This window comes from Sphaeramia orbicularis, chromosome 9 (genome assembly GCF_902148855.1).
Source record: "Sphaeramia orbicularis chromosome 9, fSphaOr1.1, whole genome shotgun sequence".
NCBI classification, from domain to species: domain Eukaryota; kingdom Metazoa; phylum Chordata; class Actinopteri; order Kurtiformes; family Apogonidae; genus Sphaeramia; species Sphaeramia orbicularis.
In genome coordinates, this window is record NC_043965.1 from 7,637,362 (window position 1) to 7,655,646 (window position 18,285).

An 18,285-nucleotide genomic window follows, 5' to 3' on the forward strand; every position below is an offset into this window, starting at 1 on the left:
CCTAAGTAGCTTGTCATGTCCCAATTTTGGTCCTATTTTTGGCCCCAATATTTGATTAAAAATTCATTTATTTAGGGATGGCTTAGAGCAAGAGTTTTTTGGGTTTTTTTGCATTTATCTGAGGTCATGATGAGGTACATTTGGGGGGAAATATGTCTAAATTTCTCTTTTATTATTCAGTCTAAAAAGCTGGAAAAGTGCCAGGTACCAAAATGAACTCAGTTTGATAGAAGTGCCCTTATACAAACGTGTGGATGAATGGACAGAAAACCACCATGAGCCTTGATGTGTTTATGTGCACAAACACTGACCTTTGCTCCTTTAGCTCCTGAATCTCCAGAACCACCGGGTGGACCCATGTCTCCCTGCAGGAAGGAAAATAACAACAGAGTGAAGCAAAGAAGCAGCAGGACACTTTCATCCGGAACAAGCAGCTGCTGGTAAAACGGTTTCATAAAACGTCGGTACATCTGACCTCTTTGCCCCTCTGCCCAGGCTCACCCTGCAGCCCCTGGGAGCCCTGAGGTCCTGGTTCTCCTTTGGCTCCTTTGGGCCCTTGTTGTCCCCTGAGGCCTGGAGCTCCCTGAGTAATTATGGTGTAATGTCAGGTTTACGCAGTCTGCACTTGTTTCAGTTATAGATTCAGAAGTGTTTCACCATAACTGTCGATCAGAAATGATTGACGTTTCCGCTTTAACTCAGTGGTGGGCAATTAATTTTTCCAAGGGGCCACATGAGAAAGTCGAGTTGTGTCGGTGGGTCAAACCAACAAAAAGTCAAATATAATTCCACTCAATATTAATTTTCTCCCATTGTAAGAAGTACTACATTTTACAGTCGCGGAAAAAATTATTAGACCATCAAATGCCATCAAAAACAATGGTTATTCAATCAAATCCTAACTCCTGAGTGTACCATGTGACTAAACAGACAGAAAAGAAAACATGGAATGACTAAAAGCACTGTTTTTGTCAGTACAATGCCATAGATACTGATGTAAGAACTGAAGGGATTTTAGTTATTATCAAGAAAACTGGAAAAAAAAATGGATGGATATCAGCTCTGAAATTAAACTACTATGAGCTATTTTTATTATCATTATATTTGTCCAAACAAATGTACCTTTAATTGTACCAGGCATTAAAATGAACAAGAAATTGAAGAAAACAAGGGTGGTCTAATAATTTTTTCCGCAACTGTATATGGTTTTGCACTGCAACTGATTATCAAAATAATAAGAAAATTCCATAACAATACAGATATGAAAAAGTGGAGTAGTTCAAATAGAAGAAATGAACAGTAGAAACAATAATTTCAGTATTTCATTACATTTTAAACCTTGCCTTTTAATTTCACAAACCAATAGTGAAAAGTTGTTTAACAAAACATTAAAGATAATAAGCAATTAAACAACTTTATCCAAAAAGCAGTAAGTGCTTTTGATTTTCAGTTCATTTAAACTTTTTTACCAAGAATAATCCAGTCTGTTTTTGGCTTGAACAAGTGCACTGTGGGGTCAGTGTTATGATCTGGGGTTGGTTCAGTTCATCATGTGCTTATCGTTAATCTCATAGAAAACAGATATCAAGTAGATTTTTATGTTTATGTAAATGTCATTAATGTCACAGACCTGGTCTCCTTTGGATCCAGGAACCCCGTCTTCACCAGATGGACCCGGAGAACCCTGACAACACACAATCATACTCATCAATTACATGATGACTTTTTATAACAATAGTTTTGAGTATTATATTCTTTAAAAGCTACTTTAACTGAACATAAATAGAGTATATGGAAACACATAAATAAAACTGCAAGGAGCCCAATTTTTACTGTAGAAGGTATTAAGTTAGAGAAAATATATTTTAAAAAAACTGATGTAAATGTACAGTAGTGGAAGAAAGTTTTCAGACACCCTTTAATTTTACACAATCTCAAATATTATTGTGAAATATTTAAGGAAAAATCATCTTTGTGTTTAAAAAAGTGTTACTGCATCAGACAGAAACAAATGCTTTTTTTAGTTTAATGTTAACAAGAAAAAAACACCCAAACTAAAATCCTGTCATGTCCTGGATGGGTTTCATTATCTGCTGAAAGATCCATTTTTGACCACAATGGAACTGAGCATGTGCAGAAGGGAGCATGTGGGTTTGGAGTACGGAATACTAAGTAGGGTTCAATGACTTAACAGTGATTCTTAATGTAATACATCAGAAATACATGGGGTAAAAAACTCTGTTTGCTGGTTTATGGGTCTCAGTGAAATCCCTCAAAGAAGACATAAAAGCTTTAGTTTTGACATTTAAAGCTTTTAGCCACTGAAAGGTTAAAATTCTAGCTCTTTACAACCTGTGACTATGTAGTTCTAGTTATTTTTATGCGAACATAAAATCATACTTTGCACGGGGTGTCTGAAAACCTTTTTCTACCACTGTATGTGAATTTACCTATATACAGTGAGTCATATTTTGTATTCCACATATGTAATGGTATATCTTTTACTGCTCATCAGCACTGATTACATTTAATAACAGTCCATATTATTATTAGTTATCATTAAATGTTGATTAATAAACTGACCTGCTCTCCGTGCAGTCCTGGAGAACCAAAATCACCAGCAGGACCCACAGGTCCCTAAAACCAAACACAACACTTTATTCTACTGGAATAATTACTCATTATATAATACATAAATGAAATATTCAGTGTTTTTAACCCTCGAAGACCCAGAACTATTATTTGCAGTGACTTCCAACTGAATTTTTGTCCACATTTCCTTGTTACCAAGAGAGTTATTGCCACATAATATAATATAATATTATCCTTTACATTTTTGCAGTAAAAATCAGGTATTTTCCTATATTTATTTTACTGACCATGTAGATCATAGGTGTCAAACATATGGCCTGTGGGCCAAAACTGGTCCAATTCAACCCATGGGATGAATTTGTGAAGTGGAAAAAATTACACTTAAAATATTAACAATCACTTTAGTTCGATCTCAAGTGGGTTAGACCAGTAAAATACTATTATAATAATCTATAAACCCTGACAACTTTAAAAAAGTAAAATCACAGAACAATGTTTACATTTCCAAACTATCCTTCATACATATACATATACATGACTTCATCTGCACATTCAAACAGGAGTGGGAGGAAGTATAACTTATTGAACTAATTCACTTCTTTAAGTTATACTTCCTCCCACTCCTTTCGAATGTGCAAATGAAGTCATGCATATGTATAAGGTTTTTTTCCCTTGACTTCTTGCTACCGTTTTATTTCTAAGGACTTATATTTTTCACAATAAATGTGAATAACCTGAACAAATATGACCAACTTGAAATGTCTAAACAGAAGTGAGGACAATTTAAACAAGAATCTGTCTGTTACTAAATGTTTTTTGCATTTATAGATCCACTGTGAACTGTAGAATGTAAAGAACGTGTAAAGAACACTTATTTTTCTGATTAAATTTCAGTTTGTTCATGTTTTCAGCATTTTTTAAAGGATAGTTTGCAGATGTAAACATGTACATAATATAATTTTTTTTCACTCTAAAACATAGAGAACAGTTTGAAGTTGTCATTATTATTATTATTATTTTTTTTTTTTTTTTTCACTTACATTTTTATTGAAATTTTATATACACATAGTCACCGAAAACAACAAAAAACGAACACACAAACCTTACTTGGGAACACTACATGACGCTACATTCACATTATTCAGTCCTTCCATCATTCCGGGTTCTGTCCATTTATTCCATTTTTTGTCCATTTGTGCTTCTCGTAGTCGCAGTTTGTGAGTTATTTTTTCCATTACATATATTCCTTCAGTAATTGTGATCCACTGGTCCTTTGTTGGTGGTTCTGTCTTTCCCCAGTTCCTTGTAATAGCTTGGAGCTGTCATTATTTATAGGTTAATGTATTATTATTTTACTGGTCTGACCCACTGGAGATCATATTAGGCTAAGTTAAAATGAGTTTGACACCCCTGACGTAGGTGTTCATAAAAACTTGGTAAATTAAAAAGATTTTATATCAAAATAGACCAATTGGAAGAAAACGGGACATTTTCAGCAAAATATATCATTATTTCTATGTAAAACAAGCGTCTACAACCACTTTCATTAGTAAAACACATGGGTTTTTCAACACTGCCAAAAATAATGGTGTTTCCATGTTCACTACAGAGACTGGATGCATCCAAAAAGACATCTTTGACATTCTTGCAATTCCTCTATGTTGTAAATACATAAATAGTCTGTATAGTTTTTATTACTATTATTATTTTCTTTTCTTTTGTATTGTTTATTTGTTTTGCACTACATTAATGTATCTGTAGTTTCTTTGTTTCACTATTCTGTTGCTGCCTTGACCATTGAATTTGTCCATTGTGGGATCAGTAAAATCTAATCTAATGCTGCTGAAAAGACGACAAACTGCATTTTACCTGAATTATTTCACTGTATTGATATGATTAACGGCTCAAAAGTTATTAATAATTTTAGATCAGTAGATGCTTTTGGGTCTTTGAGGGTTAAATTAAACCAGTTCCTGAAACGCCTCATAGAGACACCAGTTACCCTCTGTCCTTTGTCTCCAGTCTGTCCCGTCAGTCCACTGGTCCCTGGTGTTCCCTGATTAGAACAAACAGGATTTTCTTACCACGTTACCAGTGTGTGACAGTATAAGTAAACTGTACACGGCCTTAATGAAGGCAGCGGCGCAGTTCACAACAACATAGAATGGAGAGGAAGGTGGAAAGTACCCACTCACTGGAAACCCTCTGGGTCCGGCTGATCCCTGTGGTCCAGGAGGCCCCGGGCTCCCAGGAGGACCAGATCTACCTACACCACCCTGAGGCCCTGGCTTACCCCGGGGGCCCTTCAAAGACACAAATAAACAGTGTTTTAGGATTAAAGGTCAATTAAACATGAGAGACAATATCAATATCAATATAAGATATCTGTGTAGGTTCTCATTTGTCCAGGTCATTGCTCTTCTCGGTTCAACTGGACTGGTTTAGAAAATCTATATCAGATCAATATTCTCCTGAGACCCAGGAAAATAACAGTTTTGGCCATTTTTTTTTTTTTTACATGAAATAATTGCCTTGATTAGAAAAAGCATAATGCAACAGTTTTTTCAGACACATTTGTGAATTATGTGCAACAAGATGTGCAATACTATTCTGTTCTTGCAATAACGCAATATTTATTCAATATTTATACAAACATAAATGCTGTATTTTTATATAGACTTGAGTTCATAGATATACAGGGTGGGGAAGCAAAATTTACAATGAACATTTAGTTGTTTTTTCTCAGCAGGCACTACGTTAATTGTTTTGAAACCAAACATATATTGATGTCATAATCATACCTAACACTATTATCCATACCTTTTCAGAAACTTTTGCCCATATGAGTAATCAGGAAAGCAAACGTCAAAGAGTGTATGATTTGCTGAATGCACTCGTCACACCAAAGGAGATTTCAAAAATAGTTGGAGTGTCCATAAAGACTGTTTATGATGGAAAGAAGAGAATGACTATGAGCAAAACTATTACCAGAAAGTCTGGAAGATACTATTAAAGAAGAATGGGAGAAGTTGTCACCTGAATATTTGAGGAACACTTGCGCAAGTTTCAGGAAGCGTGTGAAGGCAGTTATTGAGAAAGAAGGAGGACACATAGAATAAAAACATTTTCTATTATGTACATTTTTTTGTGGCAAATAAATTCTCATGACTTTCAATAAACTAATTGGTCATACACTGTCTTTCAATCCCTGCCTCAAAATATTGTAAATTTTGCTTCCCCACCCTGTACATACTCTTAATATTGTGTCTGTTCATATTTTATATCTATTTTTTTTCCTAGCTTTTATTTTAGCTCATTTCTTATTTTCTGAAGTTTTTTTTTTTTTTTTTTAATTAATATTGTTGCACTAACTAGAGTAGCACTATTAATTTCATTGTATACACAATGACAATAAAGGCTATTCTATTCTATTCTATTCTACAGAGGACAAAAATGCATTGCTTGGTCTCAAGAGGATATTGCCCCAAATAAATATCTTAACAGAATTTTGAATTTTAATTAACCCTAACACTATGTACAAATGTGTGGAAAAGCTGATGTAGATCATAAATAAACAATATCCAAAAAGATGTTGATTTTACTTTCTGGCACAAGAATTATTAAAGTGATCAAAAACAGTCATATTTTCCGTTAAAACTGAAGGACTTACTGAAGGACCCCGAACACCTTTGGGCCCCAACTCTCCTTGACGGCCCTGAAAATAAGACAAAAAATCACATTATTCTTTAATATTCAGATTATTCATTATTCTTATTCTCAGTATTATGTGTCTACCTGTGGTCCCGGGGGTCCTCTCTCACCTACAGGTCCCTGCAAACCCTGAAAACACAATAATTCAACCAATATTAAAGTACAATTAAAGTCAAACACTGTGCATCAACATATTAACATATTAACACATACACGAGGTCCGGTTTTTCCCTGGATTCCTGGTGAACCTCTGACACCGGCATCTCCCTGATCAACAGAAAAAAACACACTCATATTTCAACTTCATTAAAACCAAATAAAACCTGATAATAATATAATATATGTGATTAAATGCTGACGGGCTGATAGTTCCACTGAAACGATCAATAACATTTCATTAGGAATAGTTTCTTACTCTTTGTCCCATGTGACCTGGTCTCCCAATCAGACCCACCGCACCCGAGTAACCCTGCAGATAAAACCAGATCTAACCTCAGAAAACACAGTATTAACCCATACAGACCCAAACATCCACCAAAACCGTCTACAAACTGTTTAATACCTGTTGATCCACCAATCCTATCGATACATGTAAATAATTGGTGTAACATACAGTTTTACCTCAATTATTCATGAATAAAATGTATAATAAAACCTGTAAAATGACAATAAAATGCACAAAATACTTAAAAAATAAGGGAAAAGTGACCCAAAAAAACTTGAAATATGGCATAAAAGTGAACTAATACTTCTAATATGAGGAGAAAATGAGAAAAATACTTGAAAATGTGGAGAATTCATCATTTCATAACATCCAGAAGCCTGAACTTATTCTGTTAACCCTCAAAAACCAAAATCATCTACTGATCTAAAATGTTTAATGCCTATTGATCCACTAATCCTATCACTACATGTAAAGAATCAGTGTAAAATACAGTTTTACCTCAATTATTCATCTATAAAACATATAAAAACCTTTTAAATGACAATAACATGAGCAAAACACTTGGAAAATAAGGGAAAAGTGAACCAAAAAAACTTGAAATACGGCATAAAAGTGAATAAATACTTCTGATGTGAGTTGAAAATGTGGAGAATTCATCATTTCATAACATCCAGAACCCTGTATTTATTCTGTTAACCCCCCAAAACCATCTATTGATCTAAAATATTTAATACCTGTTGGTTCACTAATCCTATCAATACATGTAAAGAACTGGTATAATCTGCTGTCTCAGAAAGACATATTTCCTACAGAAAAAAAAAGGTTTTTGATGATTTTTTTTTTTTCCGCAAAACCAAGAGGAATTATAATTCATTTGTTTTAAACAGGAGAATTCTAACCCCAACCCATTAAAAAAAATTATTCAGTTTTTCCACTTTTCAAACTTTAAAAATAAGAAAAAATGATGCACAAAAATACACTAAAATACACACAACCACCCCCCCCCCAAAAAATGCACTAAAATACACAAAGAATATGCTGAAATAAATATAAAATATGCTAAAACACACAAAAATTTGTTAATGTACATGTAAAGTATGCTAAAATATGTTAAAATACACTAAAACATATAACAATACACTAAAACTCACAAAAATGCACAAAAATATACAAATAGGCTAAAATACACTAAAATATACAAAATAATATGCTAAAAAACATTAAAATATACAAACTAAAATCCTAAAATACAAACAAAGTGAGCTAAAATAAACTGAATATGTTAAAAATAATTTTAAGGACAATTTAGGACAAATACAGTAAGACTTTTTAAGGATTTTCAGACACCCTGGTTTTTACTGTCATGTCTTTGTTGTGAGTGTGGGTTTGCTGCCATCTGCTGGTCACAGAGGAACTCTGCAGCTTCTATGAACAAAACCAGGAGCTGAAAACAGGTCTGATCACCCGGATTTAGAGTAAAATTATGTGTGAATTGCAAATACAGACCTATATGAACAAATTTGATACTGAGTGGCTCACATATTTTAATGTTGTGCCTTTTTTTGTATATGTTTAATGTCTAATTTTTCATAAAACACTGAGATCATGTGAAGGAAACATAAAATAACTCTTTCTATTTCTTATATAAAACCAAAGTGGCTCTGAAAAATGCATTTAATTTGAGTAAAATTGACTGAATTGTCTTTAAATTACAGCACCATTTGATAAATGTCACTTACATACATGCCCACTGGCCCCTGGGGACCCGTCAGCCCTGGTTTCCCTGTGAAGCCCTAAAAAACACAATAAGAGCCACATTTAATGACTTTTTTGTATGTTTCAGCATGAAAATAAAAAAAATACCAATAAATTCTATTCTTTAAATTCTAATCTTTAACCCTTAACTGATCAAGCTACAGTATTTTAATAGACAGATGCCCCAAGAAAGGAATACAGGACTGTTTTTGTGATTTCTGTACCTGTATTTAATAAAGATATTCTCAAAGGTTTTTAGCTATAATTCATGATCATTTTGGCCAAATTGTGATATTTATATAATTTTACTCTCCTAACAATGCTGCTTCATTTTATGTAGATATCCCAAATTGGCCAAAAATATGATTTAGGCAATTAAGCTATGAGGCAAATGATATGTGTACATGATAAATTGAGGCAGAATATTGTTAAAATTGCACTTATTTTACTTAAGAAATTTCAGAAAGTTCATGTTATTCACATATTTAAAGGCTAGTTTGTAGATGTAAACATTTTCATACTGTAGTTTTATTTTTTTTCACCCTAAAACAAAGAGAAACATTTGGAGTTGTCATTATTTATAGGTTATTATGTTATTATTTTACCTGGTTTGGCCCATCTGAGATCTCATTAGGCTGAATGTGGCCCCACAACTAACAACTCTAATGTGTCTAAATGCCTAAAATGTAACATTTAATTGGTCTTTAATGGACTAATCCATGGCAGGGAATATTTTTTATGATAAAAAATGTAACATTGGCACATGGAATTACATGTCTGAGGTCATAAATACCCACATTCTGTAACTTTAAGGTTACTTTATTCTTTAATATATAATTGTAAAATCTGCTTGATACAACAGCAATACAAAAGACCGCATTCTATATTATATTATAGTATAATATATTACAGTGTACTATATAAAATTCTATTCTATTATACTATATTATATTATATTATATCATATTATATTATATTATATTATACTATAAATCACAAGTGTCAAACATGTGGCCCGGGGGCCAAAACCGGCCCGCCAAAGGTTCTAATCCAGCCTGCGGGATGAATTTGCAAAATGCAAGTTTGGGCATCGAACTCAAAAATAATATCATAATAACCTAGAAATAATGACAACACCAATTTTTCTCTCTGATTTAGTGCAAAAACATTAAATTATGAAAATGTTTACATGAACAAACTATCCTTTAACAATAAAATGTGAATAACCTGGACAATTATGAACAACCTGAAATGTCTAAAGAAAATTAAGTGCAATTTTAACAATATTCTGCCTGTGACTAAATGTTTTGTGCCTTTGTAGATCTGATCTGTAATGCGTATGTATAAATGATAAGCTGAGGCATAATGTTGATAAAATTGTACGTATATTTCTTAACAATTCCATTTTTTTCAGGTTATTCACATCCTATTTTGTTTGGATAATTTGTAAATGTAAATATTGGCATAACTGAATGTTATTTTTTACACTAAAACAATTTGGAGTTGTCATTATTTATTGGCTATCATGCTAGTATTTTACTGGTCCGGCCCACTTCAGATTAAATTCGGTTGAATGTGGCCCCCGGAAGAAAATGAGTTTGACACCGGTGCTATATATTATATTACATTATATTGTATCATCCTATGTTATATTATACTATATTATATTATACTATAATATATTGTATTATATTATTCTATATTTATTCGATTCGATTCAATATTGTTATTGGTATTAGGTCTTCTCACCCTCGCTCCTGCTGGTCCAGGGATCCCGTCCTGACCTGGACTTCCTGATGGACCCTGTTGAGGTCAAATGTCTCCTTTCAGTTCGTCATAAACATTAAATAAGTTCAGTGGTGTTGGGTGAAGTGTTTTCCAGGAGCTGATGACCTACCGGAGCCCCTGGAGGACCTGCCTTCCCTGGATCACCGGCAGAACCAGGAAACCCCTACATGTGGCAAAGAAAAAAGACAGATTTAACCTTTATTCAGTCAGAAAACAGGATGGATCTAACCCTCAGATGATTAAAAATAACACAGAGCAGGTTTATGAAGATGATTAAAAGATGTTCTGTAAAACTAAGGGGCACTGAAAAGGCTCTATATGGACAAAAGTATGTGGACACGTTGAATTCAGGTGTTTCTTTATTAACAGGGCTCTAGGATACAAAACAATAATGACAAACGCCATAATATAGATTTATATTGGGATAAATATCATTGCAGTGGTTAGTTTAGTTTATATTGAAATGGTTTTCACTTAATTTCTCTCAACATTATTTTTTTTTATCCATGACAGTGACTTTAAATGTTCTGTGTTCTGACTGTAAATAATAATTTTCTAACAAAACTAACCATTTACTTTCTTCGTGTCTCAATTAGGAAGAAAAATCTCCCATTAACTTAAAGAAAATGTTGATGTTTAAACTATAAACTATATGGACAAAAATACTGGGGCACATCATGTCTACAGCTGTGAGAAAAACCTCAATATTTTCTTAAACCTTAATGGGTAGATGGTTAGCTGTGGTGGAAAATTATTATTTGCAGTCAGAGCATGAAAAATATTTTAGATATTTAGAGGTAGAACATTTAAAATTAGTCAATGTTGAGAGAAATTAAGTCAAAACCATCTCTGAGGCATTTTGGAAGCAAAGATAATAATTTAAACCCACCTAACTGATGCAATGCAATACAATGATATTTATCCCAATATAAAACTATATTATGACATTTATCATTATTGTTTTGCATCCCAGACCTCTGTTAGAAAAGAAACACCTGAATTCAACGTGTCCACATACTTTTGTCCATATAGTGAAGGCCATGAACATGTTTTATTGAGTAAAATACATGATCTGTGAGTTATAACCAGACAAATATTAGTACTTTACATAGATGTTGTCATATTTGCTTTCAAAAGCACACTTACACATATATGAATCAACTGTGAGATCTGTTTTAGCGATTACGCAGACACAGATCTGCTTATGTTTGTGTGTGAGTTTTAACTCTTAACAATGACTTTGCTCAACACAGTATTTGTTAATGTTAGGGGGGGATTGTTGCAGCTGTGATTGATGTTTCATTGTATTTGGATTTGTTTCCTTTCCTGTTAATGGACAAAAACATGTGATGAAACTCACTCTGTCTCCTTTGGGGCCAAGAAGTCCAGTAGGACCAGGACCGCCCTGTGAGGTAAACATAAACATCTTTAATGCATTATGACAGGGGTGTTGAAGATGTGGTCTGCGGGCCAAAACTGGACCGGCTAAGGGTCCAAATTGGCCCGCAGCATGAATTTGTGAAATGAAAAAAATGACGCTGAAATAAAGGAAGATGAATTCATTTTAATTCGGGTTCCACATACAGACCAATTCGATCTGAAGTGGGTCGGACCTGTAAAATACTATCATAAAACCTATAAATAATAACAGCTCCAAAAGTTTCTCTTCGTTTTACTGTAAAAAAAAAAAAAAAAAAGGAAAATTCCATGAAAATCTTTACATTATGTGAATAACCTGAAAAAAAATATCTTAAGGAAATTAAGTAGAATTTTAACAATATTATCCGTTATTACATGTTTCATGTATTTGTAGATCCACTGTGGTCTGTAAGTTGCAATGTACATGTATAAATGATAAACTGAGGCATAATATTGTTAAAATTGCACTTATTTTTCTTAATAAATCTCAGGTTGTTCGTGGTTTTTCATGTTATTTGCATTTTTTTAAAGGATACTTGGAGATGTAAACATTTTCATGATGCAGTTTTGCTTTTTTCACTGTTATTATTTTACTGGTCTGACCCACTTGAGATCATATTGGACTGAATGTAGCCCCTGAACTAAAATGAGTTTGACACCTCTATATTATGATGACAAAACCGCAACAGCCTAAAAAAACAGTGAATGATTTTTATTTAATTTTTTTTAATTAAAGCTGATAACTGATAACCTGAACCCCTCCACCATGAATGACACTAATAATAAATTGGATTAATTCTGTGCAGAGATTCACAAAAAAAAAAAGTAATATAATTTATTGTATCTGTGGTTTTTTAAAGACCTTTAAGTGTCAGATTTAAGGATTAATTATAAATTTTAAGGACAATCACATTAAGGATCTGCAGACACCCTGGTTTTTACTGTAGCTTGTCTTTGTTGTGTGTGGGTTTGCTGCCATCTGCTGGTCACAGATGAACTCTGCAGCTTTTGTTAACAAAACCAGGAGCTGAAAACAGGTCTGATCACCTGCATCTAGGGTAAAATTATGTGTGAATTGCAAATATAGAATTCCATGAACAAATTTTACACCGACTGGCTCATATGTCTTAATGTTGTGCCTTTTTGTGATATGTTTATTATCTGATATTTCATGAAACACTGACATCATATGAGGGAAACACAAAATGTAAAGTCGATTCAACCGACTCATTTCAACTCTGTAAAATGCTTTTAGACGGTTTTTTTTTATTTTATTTTATTGCAACTCTATACCTGTGTATCTCTTGTAGCCACGAGCTCAACCTAACAACCCAAGATTTAATCCAGTTTGTGGCTGAAATCCTGTCAACATGAAACACTGACTAGAAACAAAAGACATTTCCTTTTTACTGTGATTGTGCAAAAAACAAAACAAAACAAAACAAAACAATAGGAATGAAAAGTTATAAAATGGGAACCTGTGTACCAGGCTTTCCTTCTGGTCCCTCAATCCCAACTCGGCCTCTAAAGCCCTGCAACAATACACACAAACACACACACAAACACACACACATTTCAGCTCCAGTACCAATACCAGCTCTGATCGCTGATGCTTCAAGGCTTTTCTGTTCATGTCCTGTTCTTACCGGTGTGCCATGGAGACCAAACAGACCAGTGAGTCCAGTACGACCCTGTCAGTGCATGAAAAACACAAACATTATAAACTAAAATACATAAAACTATACATAGAACAACTCTCTGGAGCCATTTTTAAAATTCTGCTGATATTTACCCGTGATCCTTTGGGTCCAATCCTCCCACTTTGTCCCTGGATACCCCTGTTACCCTTTAATACAAAAATAAACACATTAAAATTAACTAATATAAACTCTGATTGATATGAATTGATATAAATTATTATAAATATTGAACTATTTAACCCATTTTTACTGTTATTGTGGCTGCCTCCACTGCTGCTGCCACCACAGTAATAATAAATACAACTATTAGTATTGTTACTATATATTGTTGTGTTGTCGTTATTATCATATCATTATTAATTATTTGCACTCTCACCCCCCCTCTCCCTTCCTCACTTTTATTCACTCTCCCCCTTTCCCTTTAACCTATTGCCCCTAATCAGTCCATATTGTTTAGTTGCTCTTTACGTTTATCATCTTTTTCATTGTAAGATGATGTTGTCATTGTTGTTTGTCATTGTTTTTTTTGTTTGTTTACTTGCTCGATTTGTCTTGTTTAGTTGTTGTTGTTTTTTCTTTCCACTATGTCTCGTTAACTGTATTACTAATAAAATAAATAAATAAATAAAAAATACACACAAATAACTCCTTTTATGCTATAAAATCACATATAAAAATGTTTCTTATTACTTCAGGTTGTTTGCTCTTTATCCAAATAAAAATTACAGACTTTTTCCAAACTGCTATTTTTTCCCCCCAGACCTTGACTTTATGTAGTTTTATACTTGTGTGCCTACTTTTTTGGTTGAGATTGCACCTGTTGTGTGTAGTAGAAAAGTTCATTTTAATAAAAGTATGAATGAATGAATGCATAATTAAAAAAATTCAACATAAAGCAGCAAAAAATCAAGTAAATGAAGGGAGAAAGTCTAAAATATTAATAAATAATTTTGTATCAGCATTATTAAAGTAGTTAATGGTTAAAATGTTTATGTAAATGTTCTTATCATAAACATTTATATCACAGCTGAGTAATAATGCACCGTAACAAATGTCCCAGTAAAAATATGTGAGAGTGCTGCTGACTTTGACCAATAACAGCCTCTGACCTTTGACCCCTGTTTCCCGACCTGTCCCTGCAGGCCGGACTCCCCCTCTTCACCCTGAGGAGACACGATGGTGAAAAACAAGTGAGTTACAACACAAACATACGTGTAAAACACAGACTATAAATGTTTAGCTCGTAAATTATATCGGTGTTGAAATCGTATGAGAGCTCATTCTTTTTCCTTTGAGCTTCAGTTTAACCTTTGACCTTTTGTTTAGAGTTGTTTGTAATTCTTTTTCCATGAATGAATGAATGAATGTTTGTCACTCAAGGTCAAAGGTCATGGACACAAATGAAAGTCCATATAGGACTTCCTATCAGTGTTCAGTCGTGACTATATTGATATCTGTAGACACTGTCCCGAGGAAACAACATAACAAATATGAAAAAAATCTGATCAGTAGTTTCAGAGAAGAAGATTGTCGAAATGTAGACGTTGGTGACCTTGAGTTTGACCCTTCAAGGTCACTTAAGGTCAAAGGTCATGAACAAAAATGAAAGTCCATATATGACTTCCTGTTAGTGCTCAATAGTGACTATATTAATATCTCTAACCATTACCATGTTATAAACCATCAAAATATGGACCATTATAAATAAAGGCAATTTCTAATGTTTCAAAAAAATTGGTCAAAAATTTAAAAAAAATCTAAATTTCTCCAGACTGTGAAGAAACTTTGTAGACATTGTCCAGAAGAAATTACATTAGAAATAAAAAAAAAAAAAAAAATCCAACCAGTAGTTTCGTTGGAAAAGATGTTTGAGGAAATTACTAACGAAGATGGCAATTAAGATGGCGATGAAGACGACGATGATGACGGACACAGCACCTTCACATCAGCTCATGGCCAATCAACCGATGAGACAAAAACAACATGTAGAGTTTTGAAGTCCTTTTACTTCAGAACTGTAGAGATTTCAGAGGATACAAACATCGGTACCTCTTTTCCTTGAGGCCCAGGGCGACCTCTGACCCCAGGGAGACCTGGCGTGCCACGCTCCCCCCTCTCTCCTTGATGACCCTGGATCCCTGCAGCACCTGAGGGCCCCTGAGGGGATGATAATTCACAAGGTTCAGTTCATCAAAATGAGGCATGGAGGTGTTGGAAGTGTAGTAAAACCAGCAGAAAAACAAACACACACAGAGTCACTGGAAACCACAATGGGCTCCACTGAGGGAGTATATTGTATTTTGTATATTTATTGTTTATTTATTTATTTATTTGTGTGTTCCAAGTGTATAAGTTGTAAGTTATATGTTTCTTTTATTTATGTCTACTTATTGTTTATTTATTTTATTTTTTACTACATGCTTCTTTTCTTTTTTCCACTTAAGTTTTTATTGAAATTTTAGAACACAAAATCAGCAAAAACAACAAAAAATGAACACACAAACCTTGCTTGGGTATACTACACTACACGACACTTCAATCACATTATTCAGTCCTTCCACCATTCCGGGTTCTGTAATCAGTCCATTTATTCCATTCTTATCCATTTGTGCTTCTTGTAGTTGCAGTTTGTATTTGTATTTGTATTTATTTATTTAGTTACAGGACAATGTGTATTGGCATTGGTTACAAAGAACAAGATGCATGCACCACATTTAGCAGACTAGCTAATTTTTTAGAAGTTTTTTGAGTTATTTTTTCCATTGTATATATTCCTTCAATAATTGTGATTCATTGGTCCTTTGTTGGTGGTTTTGTCTTTCCCCAGTTCCTTGTAATAGCTTTTTTACAAGCCACTAAAAGTACCTTAACCAAATATATGTCGTTTCTCACTACATTTCCATCGGACAAGTAACACAAACACAGTCCATCACAGCACATTGGAATCGTATACGCTATTATTTGTTGTAACACTCCACACACCATCTCCCAAAACAGTTATATCATCACATTTCCAAAAGACATATGTGTGGTCTACATCAAATTCTCCACATTCCCTCCAACATTTCTGCTGTCTGTTTAACTGCTTACTTTTCTTCTTTGGTGAAATAAAGAAACACACCAGATTTTTCCAGGAGAACTCCCTCCAGATCTGCAAACTACTGGATGTTTCTTACCTACTCCATGTTCTACGTATGCACCGAACCACTGAAGCTAATTCCTAATATTGTGAACCCCGTTTACTTACATGGAAATAAACATGATTCTGAATCGCATTTGAATGTGTTCATGTTAGTGGTGGAGCTCTGGAGTTGATTCATGCTTCATCTGGGTCTCATTAGGTCAGGGGTCAAACACATGGAGTTCATTCATTTCATGTCGTTCTTACTCTGTCTCCTTTGGGTCCAGTCTCTCCTTTATCACCGTCCAGTCCTCGAAAACCCTAAACAGTTAAACACATTTTCACATTAGAGCCTCTTTCTCCTGGTTATTATCGGAAATGAGCTCATGTCCTGATTTCATTAGACACTTTGTACACACAATGACAAAAAAAGCTATTGTATTGTACTGTATTATCTGTTTTTATATTCTTACTGCTAATAAATACTCTTTTTAAAATATATTTCATTGTAAATACTGCAAATTATCGCTGTCGAGCAGAAACCTCATAAGCCCATTTTTGGTCTTTTTTGTTGTTGTCATAAAACGATTCTATTGGTCAGTCTTCACATCGGCCTGACAGTTTTTGAAATATTTAATTTAAGCTGTTACAAAAATATTATAAAAGATCAGACTCTGACATTGATTTGGGTTTTATTTATAATATTTTTGTTATAGTACGTAGAGGAGTGATACTTACTGGGCCACCTGGAAACCCCTTTGGACCAGAACTTCCAGACATTCCCTAAAAGAACATATAGACAGAAAATATTAATTCATCAAACAACACTAGCCTCTTCACACTAAACTATTCCTTCTAATTGACAGGGTGTTTGCTCTTTATCCAAATTAAAATTCCAGACTTTTTCAAAACTGCTATTTTTTCCCCAGACCTTGACCTTATCTACTTTTATACTTGTGTTCCTACTTTTTTGGTTGAGATTGTAGCTGTTGTGTGTAGTAGAGAGGTTCATTTTCATAAAAGTATGAATGAACGAATGCATAATTTGCAGTAAATTATGTTTTACTGACAGAAACATTTTTAAAACATATGAAAATCACAAAAGTGCATGAGTATCACACAAACAAGTTTCACTAGAATCGTTCCAGTACAGACCAGTTAGTGAAATCATATCAAGTTTTTTATGAGTTTTATAAGTCGTCATCATCATCATCATCATCATCTTTATTAGCAGGCTTGGGAGTCCATTTAAAAACAAACAAACAAGCAAGCAACAAATAGAATACATTTAAAAACACAGGTTAAAAAATACAGACAAAACATCATCAATGTTATAGAAGACAACTGTATCAGTGTCGCCACAAGGATGACTGCTATCACACCGAACTATGACTGGGATTTGTCAAAAGCCTAATGATGGAATTCTGAGAATCATTCAATTGACAGATAAATTTGTACATTAAGTTTCTCTTAAGTGTTATAAGAAATTCTGTAAGTACACAGTTCTATATGTAAAATGTCATGAGGTAACTTTTGTTATGATTTGGCACTATATAAATAAAATTTGATTGATCTTCCCACCTCCCACTCTTTTTCGAATATGTGAATGAAGTCATATTTTGTTTTCGTGTTGTCAACAAGTTTTCATGTTTTCTCGCTATCTGTTTCATTTCTAAGGACTAAAGAAGGATTACTTTGTTTTGTTGCATATTCAAAATAAACAGAAAGTAACTAACTAACTAATATGCTTTCCA

General features: G+C 33.7%; 1 protein-coding gene across 1 annotated transcript in view; it reads right to left on the reverse strand.

Annotated features, from left to right (window-relative positions):
• The window catches only part of LOC115425582 (collagen alpha-1(I) chain), a 118,483-nt gene that overhangs the window by 16,894 nt on the left and 83,304 nt on the right, over window positions 1-18,285 (reverse strand). The window contains exons 25-45 of the mRNA XM_030143212.1: window positions 17,310-17,314; window positions 16,799-16,852; window positions 15,460-15,567; window positions 14,520-14,573; window positions 13,503-13,556; window positions 13,357-13,401; window positions 13,197-13,242; window positions 11,652-11,696; window positions 10,401-10,454; window positions 10,253-10,306; window positions 8,488-8,541; window positions 6,719-6,772; window positions 6,517-6,570; window positions 6,388-6,432; window positions 6,263-6,307; window positions 4,788-4,895; window positions 4,595-4,648; window positions 2,584-2,637; window positions 1,631-1,684; window positions 476-583; window positions 312-365 (exon numbers count right to left, since the gene is read on the reverse strand). Coding sequence (XP_029999072.1) covers window positions 312-365; window positions 476-583; window positions 1,631-1,684; window positions 2,584-2,637; window positions 4,595-4,648; window positions 4,788-4,895; window positions 6,263-6,307; window positions 6,388-6,432; window positions 6,517-6,570; window positions 6,719-6,772; window positions 8,488-8,541; window positions 10,253-10,306; window positions 10,401-10,454; window positions 11,652-11,696; window positions 13,197-13,242; window positions 13,357-13,401; window positions 13,503-13,556; window positions 14,520-14,573; window positions 15,460-15,567; window positions 16,799-16,852; window positions 17,310-17,314 — 1,203 coding nt within the window. The remainder of the gene's footprint in view (window positions 1-311; window positions 366-475; window positions 584-1,630; window positions 1,685-2,583; window positions 2,638-4,594; window positions 4,649-4,787; window positions 4,896-6,262; window positions 6,308-6,387; window positions 6,433-6,516; window positions 6,571-6,718; window positions 6,773-8,487; window positions 8,542-10,252; window positions 10,307-10,400; window positions 10,455-11,651; window positions 11,697-13,196; window positions 13,243-13,356; window positions 13,402-13,502; window positions 13,557-14,519; window positions 14,574-15,459; window positions 15,568-16,798; window positions 16,853-17,309; window positions 17,315-18,285) is intronic.